This window comes from Salmo salar, chromosome ssa19 (genome assembly GCF_905237065.1).
Source record: "Salmo salar chromosome ssa19, Ssal_v3.1, whole genome shotgun sequence".
NCBI classification, from domain to species: Eukaryota; Metazoa; Chordata; class Actinopteri; order Salmoniformes; family Salmonidae; genus Salmo; species Salmo salar.
The window spans coordinates 69,017,650-69,041,212 of NC_059460.1; the positions used below are offsets into that span (position 1 = coordinate 69,017,650).

General features: G+C 40.5%; 1 protein-coding gene across 3 annotated transcripts in view; it reads left to right on the forward strand.

The window, feature by feature from the left end:
• LOC106579432 (cadherin-23) overlaps positions 1–23,563 on the forward strand; it is a 706,260-nt gene that overhangs the window by 562,092 nt on the left and 120,605 nt on the right. For all 3 annotated transcript variants that reach the window (XM_014159337.2, XM_014159338.2, XM_014159340.2), the window contains 3 exons: positions 4,303–4,530; positions 13,127–13,348; positions 22,409–22,528. In XM_014159337.2, the coding sequence (XP_014014812.2) occupies positions 4,303–4,530; positions 13,127–13,348; positions 22,409–22,528 (570 nt within the window). The remainder of the gene's footprint in view (positions 1–4,302; positions 4,531–13,126; positions 13,349–22,408; positions 22,529–23,563) is intronic.

The following is a 23,563-nucleotide window of genomic DNA, read 5'->3' on the forward strand; positions in this document are numbered from 1 at the left end:
ATCAGCTTATACGCCCATGGGTAGGCCTATATGGTGAAACATTCTGTTTAAAAGTGGGGTTAGAATGGTTTTAATTGTAATTTTTTGGGGTCAGCAATCTGCATAAAATACATTGTAATGTCAAAGTAGATTTTATTTTATTTGTTTTTAAAAACTAATGGAAAATATAACATGCCTGTATATTAGTCTATTTAAAGTTGCCTTACAGGAAAATACACAGCGATTTCTATGAAATTCCATCTGAAAGAGAGCAATTCTCATTTGGGCTTTTCTGATCTGCGGATCTGACCCATTATTATCTCCCCCGGAGTTGGTAGTGGTTCTCTAAATGACAGAGAACATGGGGTAAAACCCCTTGGTTTACGCATCTTTGAAGTTTAGACAGTAACAGTAGCCTAATATTTGGAACAGTAACTGAAGTCTGGACACTGACTGCAGGCCTCACATGAAGCATATTATAATATTAACTTCTTTAGAATTAACTGTTTCTTGCAGTAAAATGATAGACCAAATGTTAATTTGTCACACCCACACACAAGTCAGTCAATCAATCACATACACAATAATACACACACACATATACAGACACTCAGCTCTCAATTATTCACATGTTCACCCACAAATTACTAATGTTAAGTAAGAGTTACATTTCAAAATTCGTTTTGTCTGTGTTTGCTTCAATTTAATCTTATCTGAACTGGATGTCCAACTGTGTTTTTAAAAAGTAATTAACTACTGCTGAAAACACTATTTAGTTAAAATACCACCAAACTACTGGAAATGTAGATAAAGTACTACACTGAACAAAAATATACATGCAACAATTGAAGGAAATCAGTCAATTGAAATAAATAAATTAGGCCCTAATCTATGGATTTCACATGACTGGGAATACAGATATGCATCTGTTGTTCACAGATATCTTAAAAAAAAAATAGGGGTGTTGATCAGAAAACCAGTCAGTACCTGGTGTGAGCACCATTTGCCTCATGCAGCCCGACACTTCTCCTTTGCATAGAGTTGATCAGACTGTTGATTGTGGCCTGTGGAATGTTGTCCCATTCCTCTTCAATGGCTGTGTGATGTTGCTGGATATTGGCGGGAGCTGGAACACGCTGTCGTGCACGTCGAACCAGAGCATCCCAAATATGCTCAATGGGTGACATGTTTGGTGCGTATGCAGAACTTGGAAGAAGTTGTAAAATGTTCAGCTTCCCGGAATTGCGACATGAGGCCTTGCATTATCATGCTGAAACATGAGGTGGTGGCGGCGGATGAATGGCATGACAGTGGGCCTCAGGATCTCTGTGCATTCAAATTGCCACCGATAAAATGCAATTGTGTTCCTTTTCCGTAGCTTATGCCTGTCCATACCATAACCCCACCACCTTCATGGGACACTCTGTTCATAACGTTGACGTCAGCAAACCGCTCGCCCACACGACGCCATACACGCTGTCTGCCATCTGCCCGGTACAGTTGAAACCGGGATTCATCCGAGAGGAACACACTTCTCCAGTCTGCCAGTGGCCATCGAAGGTGAGCATTTACCCACTGAAGTCAGTCACGATGCCGAACTGCAGTCAGGTCAAGACCCTGGTGAGGACGACGAGCACACAGATGAGCTTCACTGAGACGATTTCTGACAGTTTTTGCAGAAATTCTTCGGTTGTGCAAACTAGAGGTCGACCGATTATGATTTTTCACCGCCGATACCGGTTATTGACGGCCCAGAAAAGCCGATGCCAATTAATCGGCCGATTTTTACAAATTGTCTTTATTTGTAATAATGAAATTTACAACGATACTGAATGAACACTTATTTTAACTTAATATAATACATAAATACTTTCAATTTAGCCTCAAATAAATAATGAAACATGTTCAATTTGGTTTAAATAATGCAAAAACAAAGTGTTGGAGAAGAAAGTAAAAGTGCAATATGTGCCATGTAAAAAAGCTAACGTTTAAGTTCCTTGCTCAGAACATGAGAAGATATGAAAGCTGGTGGTTCCTTTTAACATGAGTCTTCAATATTCCCAGGTAAGAAGTTTTAGGTTGTAGTTATTATAGGAATTATAGGACTATTTCTATCTCTCTATCCGATTTGTATTTCATATACCTTTTACAACTGGATGTTCTTATAGGCACTTTAGTATTGCCAGTGTAACACTATAGCTTCCGTCCCTCTCCTCGCTCCTACCTGGGCTCGAAGCAGGAACACATCGACAACAGCCACCCTCGAAGCAGCATTACCCATGTAGAGCAAGGGGAACAACTACTCCAAGTCAGAACGAGTGACGTTTGAAACGCTATTAGCGCGCACCCGCTAACTATTTCACATCGGTTACACCAGCCTAATCTTGGGAGTTGATAGGCTTGAAGTCATAAACAGTGCAATGCTTGAAGAATTGCGAAGAGCTGCTGGCAAAACGCATGAAGGTCCTGTTTGAATGAATGCTTACCAGCCTGCTGCTGCCTACCATCACTCAGTCAGACTGCTCTATCAAATATCAAATCATAGACTTAATTATAACATAATAACACACAGAAATACGAGCCTTTGGTCATTAATATGGTCAAATCCGGAAACTATCATTTCGAAAACGAAACTTTTATTATTTCAGTGAAATACGGAACCGTTCCGTATTTTATCTAACGGGTGGCATCCCTAAATCTAAATATTCCTGTTACATTGCACAACCTTCAATGTTATGTCATAATTATGTACAATTCTGGCAAATTAATTACGGCCCAGGCGGCCCAAACTGCTATATATACCCTGACTGCTTACACGGAACACTAGAGAAGTGACACAAATTCATGTTAGAAGGCAATATTAACTAAATATGCAGGTTTAAAAATATATACTTGTGTATTGATTTTAAAGAAAGGCATTGATGTTTATGGTTAGGTACATTGGTGCAACGACAGTGCTTTTTTCGCAAATGCGCTTGTTAAATCATCACCCGTTTGTCGAAGTAGGCTGTGATTCGATGAGAAATTAACAGGCACCACATCGATTATATGCAACGCAGGACATATTAGATAAACTAGTAATATCAACCATGTGTAGTTAACTAGTGATTATGTTAAGATTGATCGTTTTTATAAGATAAGTTTAATGCTAGCTAGCAACTTACCTTGGCTTCTTGCTGCCCTTGCTTAATTGGTAGTCAGCCTCGTGGAGTGCAATGTAAGGCAGGTGGTTAGAGCGTTAGACTAGTAAAAAACGAATTCCCAAATTCCCCCTGAACAAGGCAGTTAACCCCCGTTCCTAGGCCGTCATTGAAAATAAGAATGTGTTCTTAGTCTGACTTGCCTAGTTAAATAAAGGTGTAATAAAAAATAAAATAATAATAATAATAATCTCCAAATCGGTGGCCAAAAATACCGATTACTGATTGTTATGAAAACTTGAAATCGGCCCTAATTAAATCGGCCATTCCGATTAATCGGTCGACCTCTAGTGCAAACCCACAGTTTCATCAGCTGTCTGAGTGGCTGGTCTCAGACGATCCCGCAGGTGAAGAAGCCGGATGTGGAGGTCCTGGGCTGGCGTGGTTATACATGGTCAGAGATTGTGAGGCCGGCTGGACGTATTGCCAAATTCTCTAAAACAACATTGAAGGCGGTTTATGGTAGAGAAACTAACATTACATTCTCTGGCAACAGCTCTGGTGGACATTCCTGCAGTCAGCATGTCAATTGCACGCTCCCTCATCACTTGAGACATCTGTGGCATTGTGTTGTGTGACAAAACTACACCTTTTAGAGTGGTCTTTTATTGTCCCCAGGACAAGGTGCACCTGTGTAATGATCATGCTGTTTCATGCTTCTTGATATGCCACACCTGTCAGGTGCATGGATTATCTTGGCAAAGAAGAAATGCTTACTAACAGGGATGTAAACAAATTTGTGCACAACATTTTAAAGAAATAATATTTTTGTGCTTATGGAAGATTTCTGTGATATTTTATTTCAGCTCATGAAACATGGGACCAACACTTTACATGTTGCATTTATATTTTTGTTCAGTGTAGTTAAATAACATGTAGTGGAGCTACTCCCCAACACTTGTAGGTTCGATCCGTTCAACCGACTTTCGGCCATTCTGTCCCCCTACCCTTTCTAACCTCTCATGCTGTACTGCCTGAATACAAGAGCCCAAAAATATGAATGGAGAGTGGAATTTCACTCTGCTTTAAAAACAAATATTTACTGTACACAGAAAAGATAGTGTATTACTCACATGATGCTGATAAGTTGTCTGTCTGTCTGTCTGTCTGTCTGTCTGTCTAGAATGTGGGAGGCGGTACGTCCGTCCTGCGCGTGGTGGCCACAGACCGTGACATCGGGCCCAACGCCATGCTCTTCTACTACATCACCTCGGGTAACAAGGACCTCACCTTCCGGATGGACCGCATGACCGGCGAGATGGTGACCCGACCATCTCCACCTGACCGCGAGCGCCAGCAGGAGTACCGGCTGATCATGATGGTGGAGGATGACGGCACACCGTCACTATCGGTGAGTCGGAGAGCAGGGTTATTTCGGGATCAAAAAGAGGTTTAGGTGGTGAAAATGTTGCAGTTTTAAAGTTAATTTCCAGCGATTCTATACATTTTGCCATGAGTAATGCTGTTTTCTGTTGCTCAAACATAATAACAAGGCGACCCGAAAAAACGCTTCGGCGGTCCATCCAAGGATTACATTGGCAGAAAAATCCCTGAAGAGGGTCAGAGGTTTGAGGTCAAAATTGGGAGGGGTAGGGGCTGAGACACAAAGATAAGGGGATTGTGATAACTTGAATTGGGGCCGCAGGTAGCCTAGTGGTTAGAGCGTTGGACTAGTAACCGAAAGGTTGCAAAATCGAAGCCCCGAGCAGACAAGGTAAAAATCTGTTGTTCTGCCCCTGAACAAGGCAGTTAACCCACTGTTCCTAGGCCGTCATTGAAAATAAGAATTTGTTCTTAACTGACTTGCCTAGTTAAATAAGGGTAAAATAAAATAAAATTGGACATTGGGAAATGTTCAGTAGGCAAATGTTGTGTAACGTTGCAGATAGAAATGTAATGAATAGAGCCATCTACATGTCAGAGAGGCATGATTGTTCTACATTGACAGAACTAGATCAGAATATTACTTGATGATATGGTGCTGCTGGTGATATACAACATTTAGAGACAGAATACAGACAAAGAAGTTTTAACAAGGTTTGCATACATTATATACAGCTAGGTAGAGTGAGCATAGAGCTGTGGTCACCTTTTCTGAGTCAAGATAACATTGAGTCAAAATGCAAGACGACAGTTACCATTCATCAGATGCAGGCCATCAGTCAGCTGTGCGTCACAAGTAATACAACAAATGATCTATTACCAGTGTTATCATATACCAAAAATTAGCTGTGCTTGAATTGCCCTGCCAATGTTGTTCTTCTCAGACCATTTGAAAATTATATTTAAACATTTTAGGTATATGACCACACTGCTATTAGATCATTTGTTGTATAACTTGTGAGGCACAGCTGAGTGAGTGGGAAGTGGGAAGGTTACATACACTTAGGTTGGAGTCATTAAAAAAAATGTTTCAACCACGCCACAAATTTCTTGTTAACAAACTATAGTTTTGGCAAGTAGGTCAGAACATCTACTTTCTGCATGACACAAGTAATTTTTCCAACAATTGTTTACAGACAGATTATTTCACTTATAATTCACTGTATCACAATTCCCGTGGGTCAGAAATGTACATACACTAAGTTGACTGTGGCTTTAAACAGCTTGGAAAATTCCAGAAAATGATGTCATGGCTTTAGAAGCTTCTGATAGGCTAATTGACATCATTTGAGTCAATTGGAGGTGTACCTGTGGATGTATTTCAAGGCATACCTTCAAACTCAGTGCCTCTTTGCTTGACATCATGGGAAAATCAAAAGAAATCAGCCAAGACCTCAGAAAAAACATTGTAGACCTCCACAGGTCTGGTTGATCCTTGGGAGCAATTTCCAAATGCCTGAAGGTACCACGTTCATCTATACAAACAATAGTACAAGTATAAACACCATGGGACCACGCAGCCGTCATACCGCTCAGGAAGGAGACGCGATCTGTCTCCTAGAGACGAACGTACATTGGTGTGAAAAGTGCAAATCAATCCCAGAACAACAGCAAAAGGCCCTTGTGAAGATACTGGAGGAAACAGGTACAAAAGTATCTATATCCACAGTAAAACGAGTCCTATATCAACATAACCTGAAAGGCCGCTCAGCAAGGAAGAAGCCACTGCTCCAAAATCGCCATAAAAAAGCCAGACTATGGTTTGCAACTGCACATGGGGACAAAGATCGTACTTTTTGGAGAAATGTCCTCTGGTCTGATGAAACAGAAATAGAACTGTTTGGCCATAATGACCATCATTATGTTTGGAGGAAAAAGGGGGAGGCGTGCAAGCCGAAGAACACCATCCCAACCGTGAAGCACGGGGGTGGCAGCATCATGTTGTGGGGGTGTTCTGCTGCAGGAGGGACTGGTGCACTTCACCAAATAGATGGCATCATGAGAAAGGAAACTTATGTGGATATATTGAAGCAACATCTCAAGACATCAGTCAGGAAGTTCGCAAATGGGTCTTCCAAATAGACAATGACCCCAAGCATACTTCCAAAGTTGTGGCAAAATGGCTTAAAGACAACAAAGTCAAGGTATTGGAGTGGCCATCACAAAGCCCTGACCTCAATCCTATAGAATATTTGTGGGCAGAACTGAAAAAGCATGTGCGAGCAAGGAGGCCTACAAACCTGATTCAGTTACACCAGCTCTGTCAGGAGAAATGGACCAAAATTCTGCCAAATTATTGTGGGAAGCTTGTGGAAGGCTACCCGAAACGTTTGACCCAAATTAAGCAATTTAAAGGCAATGCTACCAAATACTAATTGAGTGTATGTGTCACGACTGTCTTCGTCTTCTGACGATATTGCGAAATCGTCGTCTGAAAAGGTAGACCAATACGCAGGGGATGTCGTGTTCATTTTTGAATTTAATTAATTGCTCACGTGAACACTATACAAAAAATTATAAACAATGACAGTGCAACAGTTTTGCAGGCTATCCTAACGCAGTGCAAAAACAATCTCCCACAACAGACAAACACAAACACACCCTCATATATGGGACTCTCAATCAAAGGCAAATAGACAACACCTGCCTTCAATTGAGAGTCCCAACCCCAATGAACCCAAACATAGAAACAGACACACTAGACTCAACATAGAATTACATAAACATAGATCATAAACCAAAACCCGGGAAATACTAAATCAAACGCCCTCTTACCAAAACACCACCCTGAACCACATAAAACAAATACCCTCTGCCACGTCCTGACCAAACTACAATAACAATTAACCCTTTTACTGGCCAGGACGTGACAGTATGTAAACTTCTGACCCACTGGGAATGTGATGAAATAAATATAAGCTGAAATAAATCACTCTCTACTATTATTCTGACATTTCACATTCTTAAAATAAAGAGGCGATCCTAACTGACCTAAGACAGGGACTTTTTACTATGATTAAATGTCAAGAATTGTGGAAAAACTGAGTTTAATTATATTTGGCTAAAGTAAACTTCCGACTTCAACTGTATATATAACGTACCAGTCAAACGTTTGGACACACCTACTCAAGGGTTTTTGTTTATTTGTACTACTTTCTACATAGTAGAATAGTAGTGAAGAAATCAAAAATATGAAATAACCAGTGGTGGAAAAAGTACCCAATTGTCATACTTGAGTAAAAGTGAAAAGTGAAAGTCACCCAGTAAAATACTACTTGAGTAAAAGTCTATAAGTAGTTGGTTTTAAATATACTTAAGTATCAAAAGTAAATGTCATTGATAAAATGTACTTAACTATCAAAAGTAAAAGTCAAAGCATAAATAATTTCAAATTCCTTACATTAAGCTAACCAAGATAGCCAGGGGCACACTCCAACACTTGATTACCAGGGATGTTCTCTTGATAAGTGTGTGAATTGGACCAGTTTCCTGTCCTGCTAAAGCATTCAAAATGTAATGAGTACTTTTGGGTGTCAGGGAAAATGTTTGTAGTAAAAAGTACACCATTTTTTTCAGAATGTAGTGAAGTAAAAGTTAGTTGTCAAAAATTAAAATAGTAAAGTAAAATACAGCTACCAAAAAAATTACTTAAGTAGGACTTGAAAGTGTTTTTACTTAAGTACCTTACACCACTGGAAATAACACATATGGAATCATGTAGTTGGCAAATAAAGTGTTTAAAAAAATCTAAATACTGTGCAGTGAAAAAGTATTTGCCCCCTTCCTGATTTCTTATTTTTTTGCACATTTGTCACACCTAAATGTTTCAGATCAAACAAATTTAAATATTACACAAAGATAACCCAAGTAAACACAAAATGCAGTTTTTAAGTGATAATTGTATTTATTAAGGGAAAAAAGCTATCCGAACCTTCATGGCCCTGTAAAAAAGTAATTGCCCCCTAAACCAAATAACTGTTTGTGCCACCCTCAGCAGCAACAACAACAACAATCAAGCATTTCTGATAACTGGCAATGAGTCTTTCACATCGCTGTGGTGGAATTTTGGCCCACTATTCTTTGCAGAATTGTTTTAATTCAGCCATATTGGAGGGTTTTCGAGCATGAACCGCCTTTTTAAGGTCACGCCACAGCATCTCAATCGGATTCAAGTCCGGACTTTGACTAGGCCACTCCAAAACCTTCATTTAGTTTTTTTAAGCCATTCAGAGGTGGACTTGCTGGTGTGTTTTGGATCATTGTCCTGCTGCAGAGCCCAAGTGCGCTTCAGCTTGAGGTCACGAACTGATGGCCGGACATTCTCCTTCAGGATTCTTTGGTAGAGAGCAGAATTCATGGTTCCATCAATCACAGCAAGTCGTCCAGGTCCTGAAGCAGCAAAACTGCATTTTGTGTTTACTTGGGTTATCTTTGTGTAGTATTAAAATTTGTTTGATGATCTGAAACATTTAAGTGTGACAAATGTGCAAGAAAAAAAGAAATCAGGAAGGGGGCAAATACTTTTTCACAGCACTGTATATGTTATAATTGAGATTCTTCAAAGTAGCCACCCTTTGCCTTGATGACAGCTTTACACACTCTTGGCATTCTCTCAACCAGCTTCATGAGGAATACTTTTCCAACAGTCTTGAAGGAGTTCCCACATATGCTGAGCACTTGTTGGCTGCTTTTCCTTCAATCTGCGGTCCAACTCATCCCAAACCATCTCAATTGGGTTGAGGTTGGGTGATTGTGGAGTCCAGATCATCTGATGCAGCACTCCATCACTCTCCTTCTTGGTCAAATAGCCCTTACACAGCCTGGAGGTGTGTTTGTGTCATTATCCTGTTGAAAAACAAATGATAGTCTCACTAAGCGTAAACCAGATTGGATGGCGTATCGCTGAAAAATGCTGTGGTAGCCATGCTGGTTAAGTGTGCCTTGAATTCTAAATAAATCACAGACAGTGTCACAAGCAAAGCACCCCTAAACCATCACACCTCGTCCTCCATGCTTCACGGTGTGAATCACACATGCGGAGTTCATCCGTTCATCTACTCTGCATCTCACAAACACACGACGGACAGATTTCCACCGGTTTAATGTGGAATTCTGTTATGGCTCACATCAACACTATCATCCTGGAAACCCTAGACACAATCCAATTCACCCCCAGATGGTAAGGGTAGGCAACAACACATCTGCCACGCTGATCCTCAACACCGGGGCCCTTCAGGGGTGCGTGCTTAGTCCCCTCTTGTACTCCCTGTTCACCCACGACTGCGTGGCCAAGCACGACTCCAGTACCATCATTAAGTTTGCTGACGACACAACAGGGAATATAACATTAGCAAAGTCTACAAAAATGCACCTTGGCACTTATGACATCAAGCAACCTGTCCTTTGATTTTCCTGCACTCTTGTTGGAAGTGGTCTTAATGGAAAGTACAATGTTTCTCCCTGACACTATTTTTTTTGGTTTCAGATTTGGGTTTTATGTTGCTTGTCCAAGTCAGTCACTTGGAAGTCATAATTTTGTGCCATTTTTTGGGGGGGGGTCAAATTAATTTAGGTGTGCTTGTTTGTAAAGCTGTGGAGCAAGTATTTAAATGTAAAAGGCACAAATACTGGCAGTGTTTTTGTATAATCTTGTAACTGATCGGTATGAGTTGTACTAGCTGACTCAGGAGCCGGAATTAACAAAAAGAAAACATTTCACTGTAACACGAACTATCCATTGGCAGAGAATGTCAGTAAGCAAATTTCAATGATTTATTTGAAAAGATTTGTGCTGTAGAGATGTGTTTGTCATGGTCATTGTTGCTGATATTTATTTTAAATTGTTTGTATAGTTAGTCTTTTCCCACTTTTTCACCGTATTTGAATGGGTTTTAGCTGAACTGGTTACTAGAAAAGTTGTCACCGTGTTTTTGTTTTGATTTATTTCAACAACGATAAGACAGCCTATAGGGAGGAGGTCAGAGACCTGACAGTGTGGTGCTAGGGCAACAACCTGTCCCTCAATGTGAGCAAGACAAAGGAGATGATTGTGGACTACAGGAAAATGAGGGCCGAACAGTGAGGATAATGTTGAAGAGTTTGAGTATAGCCAATTTGAATTTGTGGTCTGTATATTTGATCATTTCATTTAAAATACCATCAGCACCACTGGCCTTTTTGGGTTGGAGAGTGCATAGTTTTTCCAATAATTCTTCTTCTGTAATTGGGGTATCCACACGATTTAAATCAAATCAAATTGTACTGGTCACATACACATGGTTAGCAGATGTTATTGCGAGTGTAGCAAAATTATTGTGCTTCTAGTTCCGACAACAACTACCCAATACACACAAATCTAAGTTAAGGAATGGAATAAGAATATATACAGTTGAAGTCGGAAGTTTACATACACCTTAGCCAAATATAATTAAATTAATAGTAAAAATTCCCTGTCTTAGGTCAGTTAGATCACCTCTTTATTTTAAGAATGTGAAATGTCAGAATAATAGTAGAGAAAATGATTTATTTCAGCTTTTATTTATTTCATCACATTCCCAGTGGGTCAGAAGTTTACATACACTCAATTAGTATTTGGTAGCATTGCCTTTAAATTGCTTAATTTGGGTCAAACGTTGGGTCCAACGTTTCGGGTAGCCTTCCACAAGCTTCCCACAATAATTTGGCAGAATTTTGGTCCATTTCTCCTGACAGAGCTGGTGTAACTGAATCAGGTTTGAAGGCCTCCTTGCTCGCACACGCTTTTTCAGTTCTGCCCACAAATATTCTATAGGATTGAGGTCAGGGCTTTGTGATGGCCACTCCAATACCTTGACTTTGTTGTCTTTAAGCCATTTTGCCACAACTTTGGAAGTATGCTTGGGGTCATTTACTTATTTTTTTAGCTTTAAAATTTGATGGCTATTTTTTTCTAATCGAAAAGGAGGGGCTATTGGCCCAATTCTGCTCTACATGCGTTACTGGGAGTTTTTCTTTGCACTTGCAATACAGTCTTGCAAAACTCTGCATGCAGTATTTCGATTGGATGTTTGTCCAATTTGGTAAATTCGTTATTAGAGAGCAGACCCCATAATTTGCTGCCATATAGAGCAATTGGTTCTATCACTGACTGGAAGATTTTGAGCCAGATTATAATTTGAATTTCAATTGTAATGTTCCTTTTAATGGCATAGAATGCTCTTCTTGCTTTGTCTCATTTACATTGCCAAAGAAAGTGAAATAGATAATAAACAAAAAAGAATGAACAGTAAACATGACAAGAATAAAGACATTTGTCTATATACAGTGTTGAAGTTAAAGTGCAAAAGGGAAAATAAATAAACATAAATATGGGTTGTATGTACAATGATGTTTGTTCTTCACTGGTTGCCTTTTTCTTGTGGCAACAGGTCACAAATATTGCTGCTGTGACTGCTGGTTAAGTGTGCCATGAATTCTAAATCAATCACAGACAGTGTCACCAGCAAAGCACCCCAACATTATCACACCTCGTTCTCACCATGCTTCATGGTGAGAACCACAAATACGGAGATCATCCGTTCACCTACTCTACGTCTCACAAAGACACAGCGGTTGGAACCAAAAATATTACGTTTGGACTAATCAGACCAAAGGACAGATTTCCACCGGTCTAATGTCCATTGCTCATGTTTCTTGGCCCAAGCAAGTCTCTTCTTATTATTGGTGTCCTTTACTAGTGGTTCCTTTGAAGCAATTCGACCATGAAGGGCTGATTCAGGCAGTCTCCTCTGAACAGTTGATGTTGAGATGTGTCTGTTACTTGAACTCTGAGAAGCATTTATTTGGGCTGCAATTTCTGAGGCTGGTAACTCTAATAAACTCATCCTCTGCAGCAGAAGGAACTTTGGGTCTTCCTTTCCTGTGGCGGTCCTCATGAGAGCCAGTTTCATCATAGCGCTTGATAGTTTTTGCGACTGCACTTGAAGAAACTTTAAAAGTTCTTGAAATTTTCCAAATTGACTTACCTTCATGTCTTAAAGTAATGATGGACTGTCATTTCTCTTTGCTTATTTGAGCTGTTCTTGCCATAATATGGACTTGGTCTTTTACCAAATAGGGCTATCTTCTGTCACAACACAACTGATTGGGTCAAACACATTAAGGAAATACATTCCACAAATTAACTTTTGACAAGGCACACCTTTTAATTGAAATGCATTCCAGGTGACTACCTCATGAAGCTGGTTGAGAGAATGCCAAGAGTGTGCAAAGCTATCATCAAGGCAAAGGGTGGCTACTTTGAAGAATCTCAAATATAAAATACTTTTTTAGTTACTACATGATTCCATATGTGTTATTCTATAGTTGTGATGTCTTCACTATTATTCTACAATGTAGAAATTAGTTAAAATAAAGAAAAACCCTTGAATGAGTAGGTTTGTCCAACTTTTTGACTGGTACTCTAGATCTTTTAAAAATGGAGTATCAAGATCTGGAATTTGTGCTGTAATTTATTTTTTATTCAATAATGTACAGTTTGTGCCCTCAGCATGCTTTTTCTACATCCTTTTCTGTCTCACCACCAGTCATCGACTACCATCTACGTGCGTATAGTGGATGAGAACGACAACGCGCCAGAGTTTCCAGAGGAAGAGTATGTGACGGTGCTGAGCGAGGGCCCCAACACCGTGGGTGCCATTATTGCCACGGTAACCGCCATCGACCCAGACGAAGGCCTCAATGGCACCCTGCGATATTCCATCGTCCACGGAAATCTGGCCATCACCTTCCACATCAATCACACTACCGTAAGAATATGGACAGATATTTTACACTGATACCTAACCTACTTTGTGTTCTGTGCAGACCTTGATTTTTCTACTATTTGAAAACCTTTCAGATAGTTTAGCTGTGATTGATTGCGCATGCCTTGCGCAATGAAACAAATAGAAAAATCGAATTAAATGTTATTCATCACATGTGCCGAATACAACAGGTCTAGACTTAACCATGAAATGCTTGTCTATGAGCCCTTCCCAATGATGCAGAGTTAAAAATAATAATAATAAAAAGAAAAGTTGTAACATGAGGAATAAAATACACAAGAATGGAGCTATATACAGGGAGTGCTATATACCAGATCAATGTGCAGTATGAGGTATTTGAGTTAGATTTATACAACGATTTATACAACGGTTGGTTGTAATCCTGAATGCTTATTGGTTAAAACAGCATTCCAGCTTGTGTCTCTTCCACAGTTACCACCAGCTAAATCTATGATGTTAAAATACCTATTTACTCTGTTCCATCTGACTGCACAATCCACTGTCACATCAGCACAGCCAGGTAATTTATAAATTTGATCTCCACTATAAAAAGCATCTAGACATTATTTCTCATCTAGACATTATTATTTCTTTTAGACTAAAGTTTAGTTTTCAACAGCAGAGATTTGTATAAACCTTGCTGTCTGTCTGTCCGGCATTTGCAACATTGTTTCGATATGGAGATTCGATCCCCAGCTTTCCCATAGTAATGAACGTGTTGGGAGTCGGGATGAGACAGACAGGTGGGCATCTTTTCTCAGCTAGTCGAAATCAAGAATCAGCATAATTTTTATGGATATATACAAATAACTATCAATAGAAAACAGGTAAAATTAAGTGCAGCTAGTTTGAAGTCTTTTCAGCTTCAGTTTGAAGTGATTGTGTTAGCTGTGTTGCTGGCTAGCTCCTCTGAACAACAATGTCCTGACGAGAGAGCACATTTTCTACGCCAGGCGAAATCGCGCCTCATTAGCTCATTGTTATGGATCTATCCAATTAAATGTCACTAGAAAACAGCTGCACTGTTTGACGTTACTGTAAGTTAGCCATAGTTGGCTAGCTAGCAAGCAAGGGATAAGAACGTTGCCAGCCAGTAACGCAAATGGAACACTTAGAACGAACGACTGGGTTGCGTCCAAAGATACAGAACAAAAAGACTGAATGACTGGGTCGAGTCTCTGGCAACCAAACCGATAGAACGAATGACCAGCTGGCTTAGGTAGCAACCCTATATTTGTGTCGGGACTGTATCTTGTGGAAGGATGAAATAGTATGAATATATATATTTGAATGAAAATATGTAAATCATTATTTGAATATGTTGGTAACCCGTTGTATAAAAGTGATAACATCGTGTCAATATGTCCCCCAAACACTGGCTTCTCGGGCATTATCCCTTATAGGGATAGCCCCCTTTTTTCAATTTTTGTCTAAATGACATACCCAAATCTAACTGCCTGTAGCTGAGGCCCTGAAGCAAGCATATGCATATTCTTGGTACCATTTGAAAGGAAACACTTTGACGTTTTTGGAAATGTAAATTGAATGTAGGAGAATATAACACATTAGATCTGGTAGAAGAAAATACAAAGAAAAAACCCAACCGGTCTTTTTCTACCACCATCTTTGAAATGCAAGAGAAAGGTTCTAGCCAGTTCTAGCCATCACTCTCGTTGTAATTCCAATAGTGTCCACCAGATGGCAGCAGTGTATTTGCAAAGTTGATGGCTGGATAACTTGAAGTATGAGTGAACTACAAGACTTTTAGTGTGAAGTCCCCAGGTACATTTGGGCAAATCGTGAAGGAGCCATTCGCACTCATATTACATTTTTCTGCAAGAATATCGTCAAATCTGTATACTTTGATTTCGCTTTCCAAGTATTAGTAGCCATATTATAAGTTCAACATTTGCAAAACAACCAGTTTTCATAACTTCATAACTCTGAATATCGTACAAGGTAATAGCTACATTTTATGACATATACATGGTTTCCGGATACTCCCGTAAAGCCCAGCTCATTGGCTATCTAGCTAGCTTTGTTTGACCCCAATTGGCGCTTATTTGACAAAGATACAATCGTTCAAGTGATGACCGCCCGCTTCATCAGTGTGCCATGAAGGCGTCGCTCTCTGACCAAATATGGTGTCCTATAGGATATACTACACCCCTAATGATATAGTGAAGTCTTGTTACCTTCTAGAATCTCTGAGGAATACATACAAATGTGATTTGACACATTGAAACAACGTTTAGGGTGAGATTTTCACAGATTCCTTTCTTTGCAAATTGAACGAGTGTCTTTGCAAATTGAAAAAAGTGTTTTGTGTTAGGAGCTCACCTCAAACAATAGCATGGCATTTTTTCCACAGTAATAGCTACTGTAAATTGGACAGTGCAGTTATATTAACAAGAATTTAAACTTTCAGCCAATATAAGACACCTATATGTACCGACATTTGTTATTTCTCTAAAATCTGCGATCTTGACATAATGCGCTGCATGATTTACAACTGTCCCGTTGACGGGACGCCGATCCTTACTAAATGTACAAGGCAGGGTATAGTGACTAGGCATCAGGATAGATAATAATAAGAGTAAAATAAAGAACAGATTAGCAGCAGTATAGGATGAGTGTAAAAGTGTGTGTGTTGTGTCAGTATGTGTGTTTGTGTTGTCTGTATGCGGTGCGTATGTATGTGTATGTGAATGTGTTTGGATTTGTTATCAGACTTTTTTTCCGCCGAAACTCTAACAGTTTCTAAAGTGAATACTGAAACAATAGTTCTAACATAAGAACGTGGTGAATGGTCAGAGATGATCTATAGAAAACTAATGTCATATTGGTTTTTATTTTGTGATGTTTTTAAAAAGGTTATAAAGGAAATACTGTAACTTATATCCCCTTTATCTGTCAAGTCTCCCTCCTCTACATTGTATATGAGATATGAAAAAGTATAAAAGTATTTTTGTTAATAAGATAGGATGTGATTTTAGGAGCCATAGATTAATCTATCTCCTATAAACTGTGCATAGTAAGCAGCCACACCTCGAGTGTCAAACTGACGGAACCGCCCATTTCGAGAGAGTGCATAAAAGGATTGGTAAGAAATTAACATTAGACGAGAAAAGCATGGAGTGGGAGCTACACGTTTGAAATGGTTGGAACTTTGAATCGCAACACGAGGTGAAATAACTAAACTCACCTCCCAGACCAGAGAGGCGTGTAGAGCCGCAGCTCACATCCAAAGTGATTTGGACCTTGAGGTGAAAAAGCTCACCTTCCAGACAATCGCTGGTATGGCTGATTAGCTGTCCTAAGTCAAATATCTAGAAAAGCGAATTTAAGTGGGACCATCCTACGACTCTTCAAACCATAATACTGTAGTACTCTTCTCAAATCACTGTAGTACGCTACTCTCATCACACAGTGGGAACCATCGACACGGCTGGCTAGCTTATCTTCCAAGGAGCATCTTCCAGAGTGAACAACAGTAGAAAAGACAGGTCCAGACCATTTCGGACAATCAGATTATTTTTTATTTAACCAGGTAAGTTGAATGAGAACACATTCTCATTTACAGCAACAACCTGGGGAATAGTTACAGGGGAGAGGAGGGGGGATGAATGAGCCAATTGTAAGCTGGGGATGATTAGGTGGCTGTGATGGTATGAGGGCCAGATTGGGAATTTAGCCAGGACACCGGGGTTAACACCCCTAATCTTACAATAAGTACTCCAAACAGGCGGCAGTTCGTGTGCAAAATACACTACTGTTCAAAAGTTTGGGGTCACTTAGAAATGTCCTTGTATTTGAAAGAAAAGCACAGATTTTGTCCATCAAAATAACATCAAATTGATGAGAAATACAGTGTAGACATTGTTAATGTTGTAAATGACTTTTGTAGCTGGGAACGGCTGATTTTTTATGGAATAGCAGATGCCTCACAAGTCCTCAACTGGCAGCTTAATTAAATAGTACCCGCAAAACACCAGTTTCAACGTCAACAGTGAAGAGGTGACTCTGGGATGCTGGCCTTCTAGGCTGTCTTGGAGCATGTTGGTCCTAGAGCCAATGCTCCGATACCGTTTGCCAGACGGTAACAGAGTGAACAATCTATGGCTTGGGTGGTGGAGTCTTTGGCAATTTTTGGCCCTTCCTCTGACACCGCCTTTCGGAACTAGAAGCACAAGCATTTCACTACACTCGCAATAACATCTGCTAACCATGTGTATGTGACCAATACAATTTCATTTAATTTGATAGAGGTCCTGGATGGCAGGGAGCTCGGTCCCAGTGATGGCAGGTAGCTTGGCCCCAGGGAGCTCAGCACCAGTGATGAACAGTCTATGGCTTGGGTGGTGGAGTCTTTGGCAATTATTTGGGCCTTTGACATTGCCTGGATGACAGGGAGCTCAGCCCCAGTGATGTACTGGGCTGTCCGCATCACCCTATGTAGTGTGTTGTGGGTCGAGGGTGGTGCATTTGCCATACCAAACGGTGATGCAGCCAGTCATAATGCTCTCGATGGTGTAACTGTAGAACTTTTTGAGGATCTGAGGGCCCATGCCAAATCTTTTCAGCCTCCTGAGATGGAAGAGGTGCTGTCGGGCCCTCTTCACGGGTATGTGTGGACCTTAGTGATTTGGATGCCAAGGAACTTGAAGCTCCACTACAGACATGTGGATGGGGGCGTGCTCTCCTGCAAACGAGGCCCGCAGATGCGGGCCGGCAACGCGGGCCGCCACCGCTCACAAGGACTGTGAGCTCTCGTTCTCCGTGGCCGACGTAAGACATTTAAGCGTGTCAACCATCACAAGACTGCCAGCTCAGAGGGCATCCCAAGCCGCATCCTCAGAGCATGTGCAGACCAGCTGGTTGGAGTGTTTATAGACCTATTCAATCAATCTCTCCCTATCCCAGTCTCTTGTCCCCACTTCTTCAAGATGTCCACCATTGTTCCTGTACCCAAGAAAATGAAAGTAACTGAACTAAAATACTATCACCCTATAGCACTCACTTCTGTCATCATGAAGTGCTTTGAGAAGCTAGTTAAGGATCATATCACCTCAACCTTACCCGACACCCTAGAGCCACTACAATTTGCAAACTGCCCCAACAGATCCACAGACGATGCAATCACCATCACACTTCACACTGCTCTATCCCACCTGGACAAGAGTCAAGACAAGACGAGACAAGATACCTATATAAGAATGCTGTTAATCGACTACAGCTCAGCCTTCAACATCGTAGTGCCATCATATCTCATCACATGCAAATGGGTCCTGGACTTTCTGACGGGCCGACCACACTGAAGTGTGGTCGGGGAAGGTAGACAGCAACAGCTCCGCCACACTGATCCTCAACACAGGGGCCCCACAGGGGCCCCACAGGGGTTCGTTCTCAGCCCCCTCTTGTACTCCCTGTTCACCAATAACTGCGTAGCGACACACGTCCCCATCTCAATCATCAAGCTTGCTGATGACACAACAACGATGACCAACAACGATGAGACAGCCTACAGGGAGAAGGTCAGAGCCCTGGCGGAGTGGTGCCAGGAAAATAACCTTTTCCTCAATGTTAACAAAATGAAAGAGCTGATTGTGAACTTCAGCAGTGGAGAGGGTGGAAAGTTTCAAGTTCCTCGGCGTGCACATTACTGACGACCTGAAATGGTCCATTCACACAGACAGTGTGGTGAAGAAGGCGCAACAGCACTAGTCACTTTAATAATGTTTATATACTGTTTTACCCACTTCATACTGTACATACTGTATTCTAGTCATGGCTCATCCTATATAACTACTGTTGCACACACATTTTCTATTCGTATACTGTCCATACTATCTATACACACCATTATATACTGAAATATAAACGCAACATGCAACAATTTCAACGATTCAACGATTACTGAGTTACAGTTTATATAAGGAAATACATCAAAAATCCCAAAAAACGCATGTCAAATATGTTATAAAATGATTTGCATTTTAATGAGGGAAATAAGTATTTGACCCCTCTGCAAAACATGACTTAGTACTTGGTGCCAAAACCCTTGTTGGCAATCACAGAGGTCAGACATTTCTTGTAGTTGACCACCAGGTTTGCACACATCTCAGGAGGGATTTTGTCCCACTCCTCTTCGCAGATCTTCTCCAAGTCATTAAGGTTTTGAGGCTGACGTTTGGCAACTCGAACCTTCAGCTCTCTCCACAGATTTTCTATGGGATTAAGGTCTGGAGACTGGCTAGGCCACTCCAGGACCTTAATGTGCTTCTTCTTGAGCCACTCCTTTGTTGCCTTGGCCGTGTGTTTTGGGTCATTGTCATGCTGGAATACCAATCTACGACCCATTTTCAATGCTCTGGCTGAGGGAAGGAGGTTCTCACCCAAGATTTGACGGTACATGGCCCCGTCCATCGTCCCTTTGATGCGGTGAAGTTGTCCTGTCCCCTTAGCAGAAAAACATCCCCAAAGCATAAAGTTTCCACCTCCATGTTTGACGGTGGGGATGGTGTTCTTGGGGTCATAGGCAGCATTCCTCCTCCTGCAAACACGGCGAGTTGAGTTGATGCCAAAGAGCTCCATTTTGGTCTCATCTGACCACAACACTTTCACCCAGTTGTCCTCTGAATCATTCAGATGTTCATTGGCAAACTTCAGATGCGCATGTATATGTGCTTTCTTGAGCAGGGGGACCTTGTGGGCGCTGCAGGATTTCAGTCCTTCACGGCGTAGTGTGTTACCAATTGTTTCCTTCGTGACTATGGTCCCAGCTGCCTTGAGATCATTGACAAGATCCTCCCGTGTAGTTCTGGGCTGATTCCTCACCGTTCTCATGATCATTGCAACTCCACGAGGTGAGATCTTGCATGGAGCCCCAGTCCGAGGGAGATTGACAGTTCTTTTGTGTTTCTTCCATTTGCGAATAATCGAACCAAGTGTTGTCACCTTCTCACCAAGCTGCTTGGCGATGGTCTTGTAGCCCATTCCAGCCTTTTGTAGGTCTACAATCTTGTCCCTGACATCCTTGGAGAGCTCTTTGGTCTTGGCCATGGTGGAGAGTTTGGAATCTGATAGATTGATTGCTTCTGTGGACAGGTGTCTTTTATACAGGTAACAAGCTGAGATTAGGAGCACTCCCTTTAAGAGTGTGCTCCTAATCTCAGCTCGTTACCTGTATAAAAGACACCTGGGAGGCAGAAGTCTTTCTGATTGAGGGGGGGGTCAAATACTCATTTCCCTCATTAAAATGCAAATCAATTTAGACAATTTTTGACATGCGTTTTTCTGGATTTTTTTGTAGTTATTCTGTCTCTCACTGTTCAAATAAATCTACCATTAAAATTATACACTGATCATTTGTTTGTCAGTGGGCAAACGTACAAAATCAGCAGGGGATCAAATACTTTTTTCCCTCACTGTAGGCCCTAATCTATGGATTTCACATGCCTGGGAAGGGGAGCCGCCATGGGTGGGCCAGGAAGGGGATAGGCCCACCCACTGGGGAGCCAGGCACAGCCAATTATAATGAATTTTTCCCCACAAAAGGGCCTTATTACAGACAGAAATACTCCTCAGTTTCATCAGCTGTCCGAGTGGCTGGTCTCAGACGATATCGCAGGTGAAGAAGCCGGAAAGGAAGGTCCTGGGCTAGCATGGTTACACGTGGTCTGAGGTTGCAAGGCCGGTTGGACGTACTGCCAAATTCTCTAAAACGATGTTGGAGATGGCTTATGGTAGAGAAATGAACATTCAATTCTCTGGCAACAGCTCTAGTGGACATTCCTGCAGTCAGCATGCCAATTGCATGCTCCCTCAAAACTTGACACATCTGTTGCATTGTGTTGTGTGACAAAACTGCACATTTTAGAGTTTCCTTTTAGTGTCCCCAGGACAAGGTGCACCTGTGTAATGATCATGCTGTTTCATCATGTTCTTGATATGCCACACATGTCAGGTGAATGAATTATCTTGGCAAAGGATAAATGCTCACTGACAGGGATGTAAACAAATTTGTGCACAACATTTTAGGGAAATAAGCTTTTTGTGTGTATGGAACATTTCTGGGATATTTTATTTCAGCTCATGAAACATGGGACCAACACTTTACATGTTGCGTTTATATTTTTGTTCAGTATATATGGACTTCAGGAGAAGTATTTATATATACATTAACGGTCAAAAGTTTTAGAACACCTACTCATTCAAGGGTTTTTCTTTATTTTGTATTTGAACTTTCTCCATTTATAGACAATTTGTCCTACCGTGGATTGATGAACATCAAGGTTTTTAGAGATACTTTTCTAACCCTTTCCAGCATTATGCAAGTCAACAATTCTTAATCTTAGGTCTTCTAAGATCTCTTTTGTTCAAAGCATTGTTCACATTCTTGTGAATAGCAAACTCAAATTTTGTGAGTGTTTTTGTTGGGCAGGGCAGCTATAACCAACACCTCCAATCTCATCTCATTGATTGGACTCCAAGGTTAGCTGACTCAAATTAGCTTTTGGAGAAGTCATTAGCCTAGTGGTTCACATACTTTTTCCAATCTACACTGTGAATGTTTAAATGATGTATTCAAAATAGACAAGAAAAACACAATCGTTTGTGTGTTTTTAGTTTAAATGCACTATGTTTGTCTATTGTTGTGACCAAGATGAAGATCAGATCAAATATTATGACTAACTTATGCAGAAATACAGGTCATTCCAAAGGGTTCACATACTTTTTCTTGCCACTGTATGTTATAATAGTATGAACTTTCTGTACATTTTTTTTTTTAGATAAACACAAAAACTCACTTTCCCGTCAGCCCATCTTTTAGTATCAGAATTGTTGCAGAAGTGCGAACCCTGCCCATCAGGGACACCAGGCAGGTTAAAGCAACTACTCAAAGTATTTGAAAGATTTTAAGTAGTATATGAACCCAGGTCTGGTACTATGTGTAGGTTGTGGACACCACTGAGTGTACAGTGTTTAGAATAGCATTGCGTGTTAAAGTATTTGTCTTTTTGTGCATGTGTATGTGTCCAGGGAAGGATTGTTGCAGTGAAGGAGCTGGACTTTGAGATCAGCAATGGACACTACGCACTTATCGTCACAGCAACGGACCAGTGTCCCATCCATGCCCTCCGCCTGACTTCCAGCACCACGGTGATGACAATGACACACACACATACTCACACTACATGACAGTAACTCTTTTTACACTGAATGTTCATCATAACATGCAGTTATAATTTAATTGTTTTATCAAGGTAATTTACTTATAAATCAGCCTCTTTTAAGCCATTCGCTTTGCGACAGTTTTGGCTGATAGCCACGCTTCCCAGCTTGACTTGAGTTTGCCTTTAAAGACTCTGGGGTATTGGGTTACATATCCACAGCTGGGAAGTCCCACCTGCACTTTCCTTCACTGGTTGGACTGTCCGTCAATTCGGTTTTACTATATCTAGTTTAATTTAAAAAAACGTGAACATTATTTGTCGATGTGAAACAAAACCACATTGTGTTCATCACAGACAGACAACTTTTATAGGAGATTAAAGCTAAGATCGTAACGAATTCATAGAATGGCTAACCAACTCTGAGTTTCAGTAGGGGAGGGACACAAGAATGAATGAAAGCCGTGAACCATAAATAATGTACATTTGTCCTAACCAAGTTATATGATAATTTATTACAGTAATAAGGCAGCTGAAATCTTATAGGATGTAATTTGTAAAGTTGATTGTAAATATATGTACATTATCATAAAAAATATTCAGGCCTTATTCACTCATTATTCATGAATAGGTTCTATCATATTTTCATATTATTTACTATTTATTGGATCTTTTGATTTGAAAAAGCTGAAAATCTGAAATTTCTAGCAGTATACAGCATTACTAGGTACTGTTCATGGCCCTCTCATGATAATTGTTTTATTCTGGCATTGGAATCATCCTATTATTCCTAACAGGTTAATAGTTTATACACACATCATATTGTACTTGCAATCTGTGACATTTGCAGGCGTTTTTGTTTAGTCAAATTAATGACCACAAAAATGTTTTCCAAAAAGTTAACTATCCCTTTAATCACATCATAAACATCAAATCAAATGTTATTTGTCACATGCGCCGAATACAACAGGTGTAGACCTTACAGTGAAATGCTTACTTACAAGCCCTTAACTAACAATGCTTT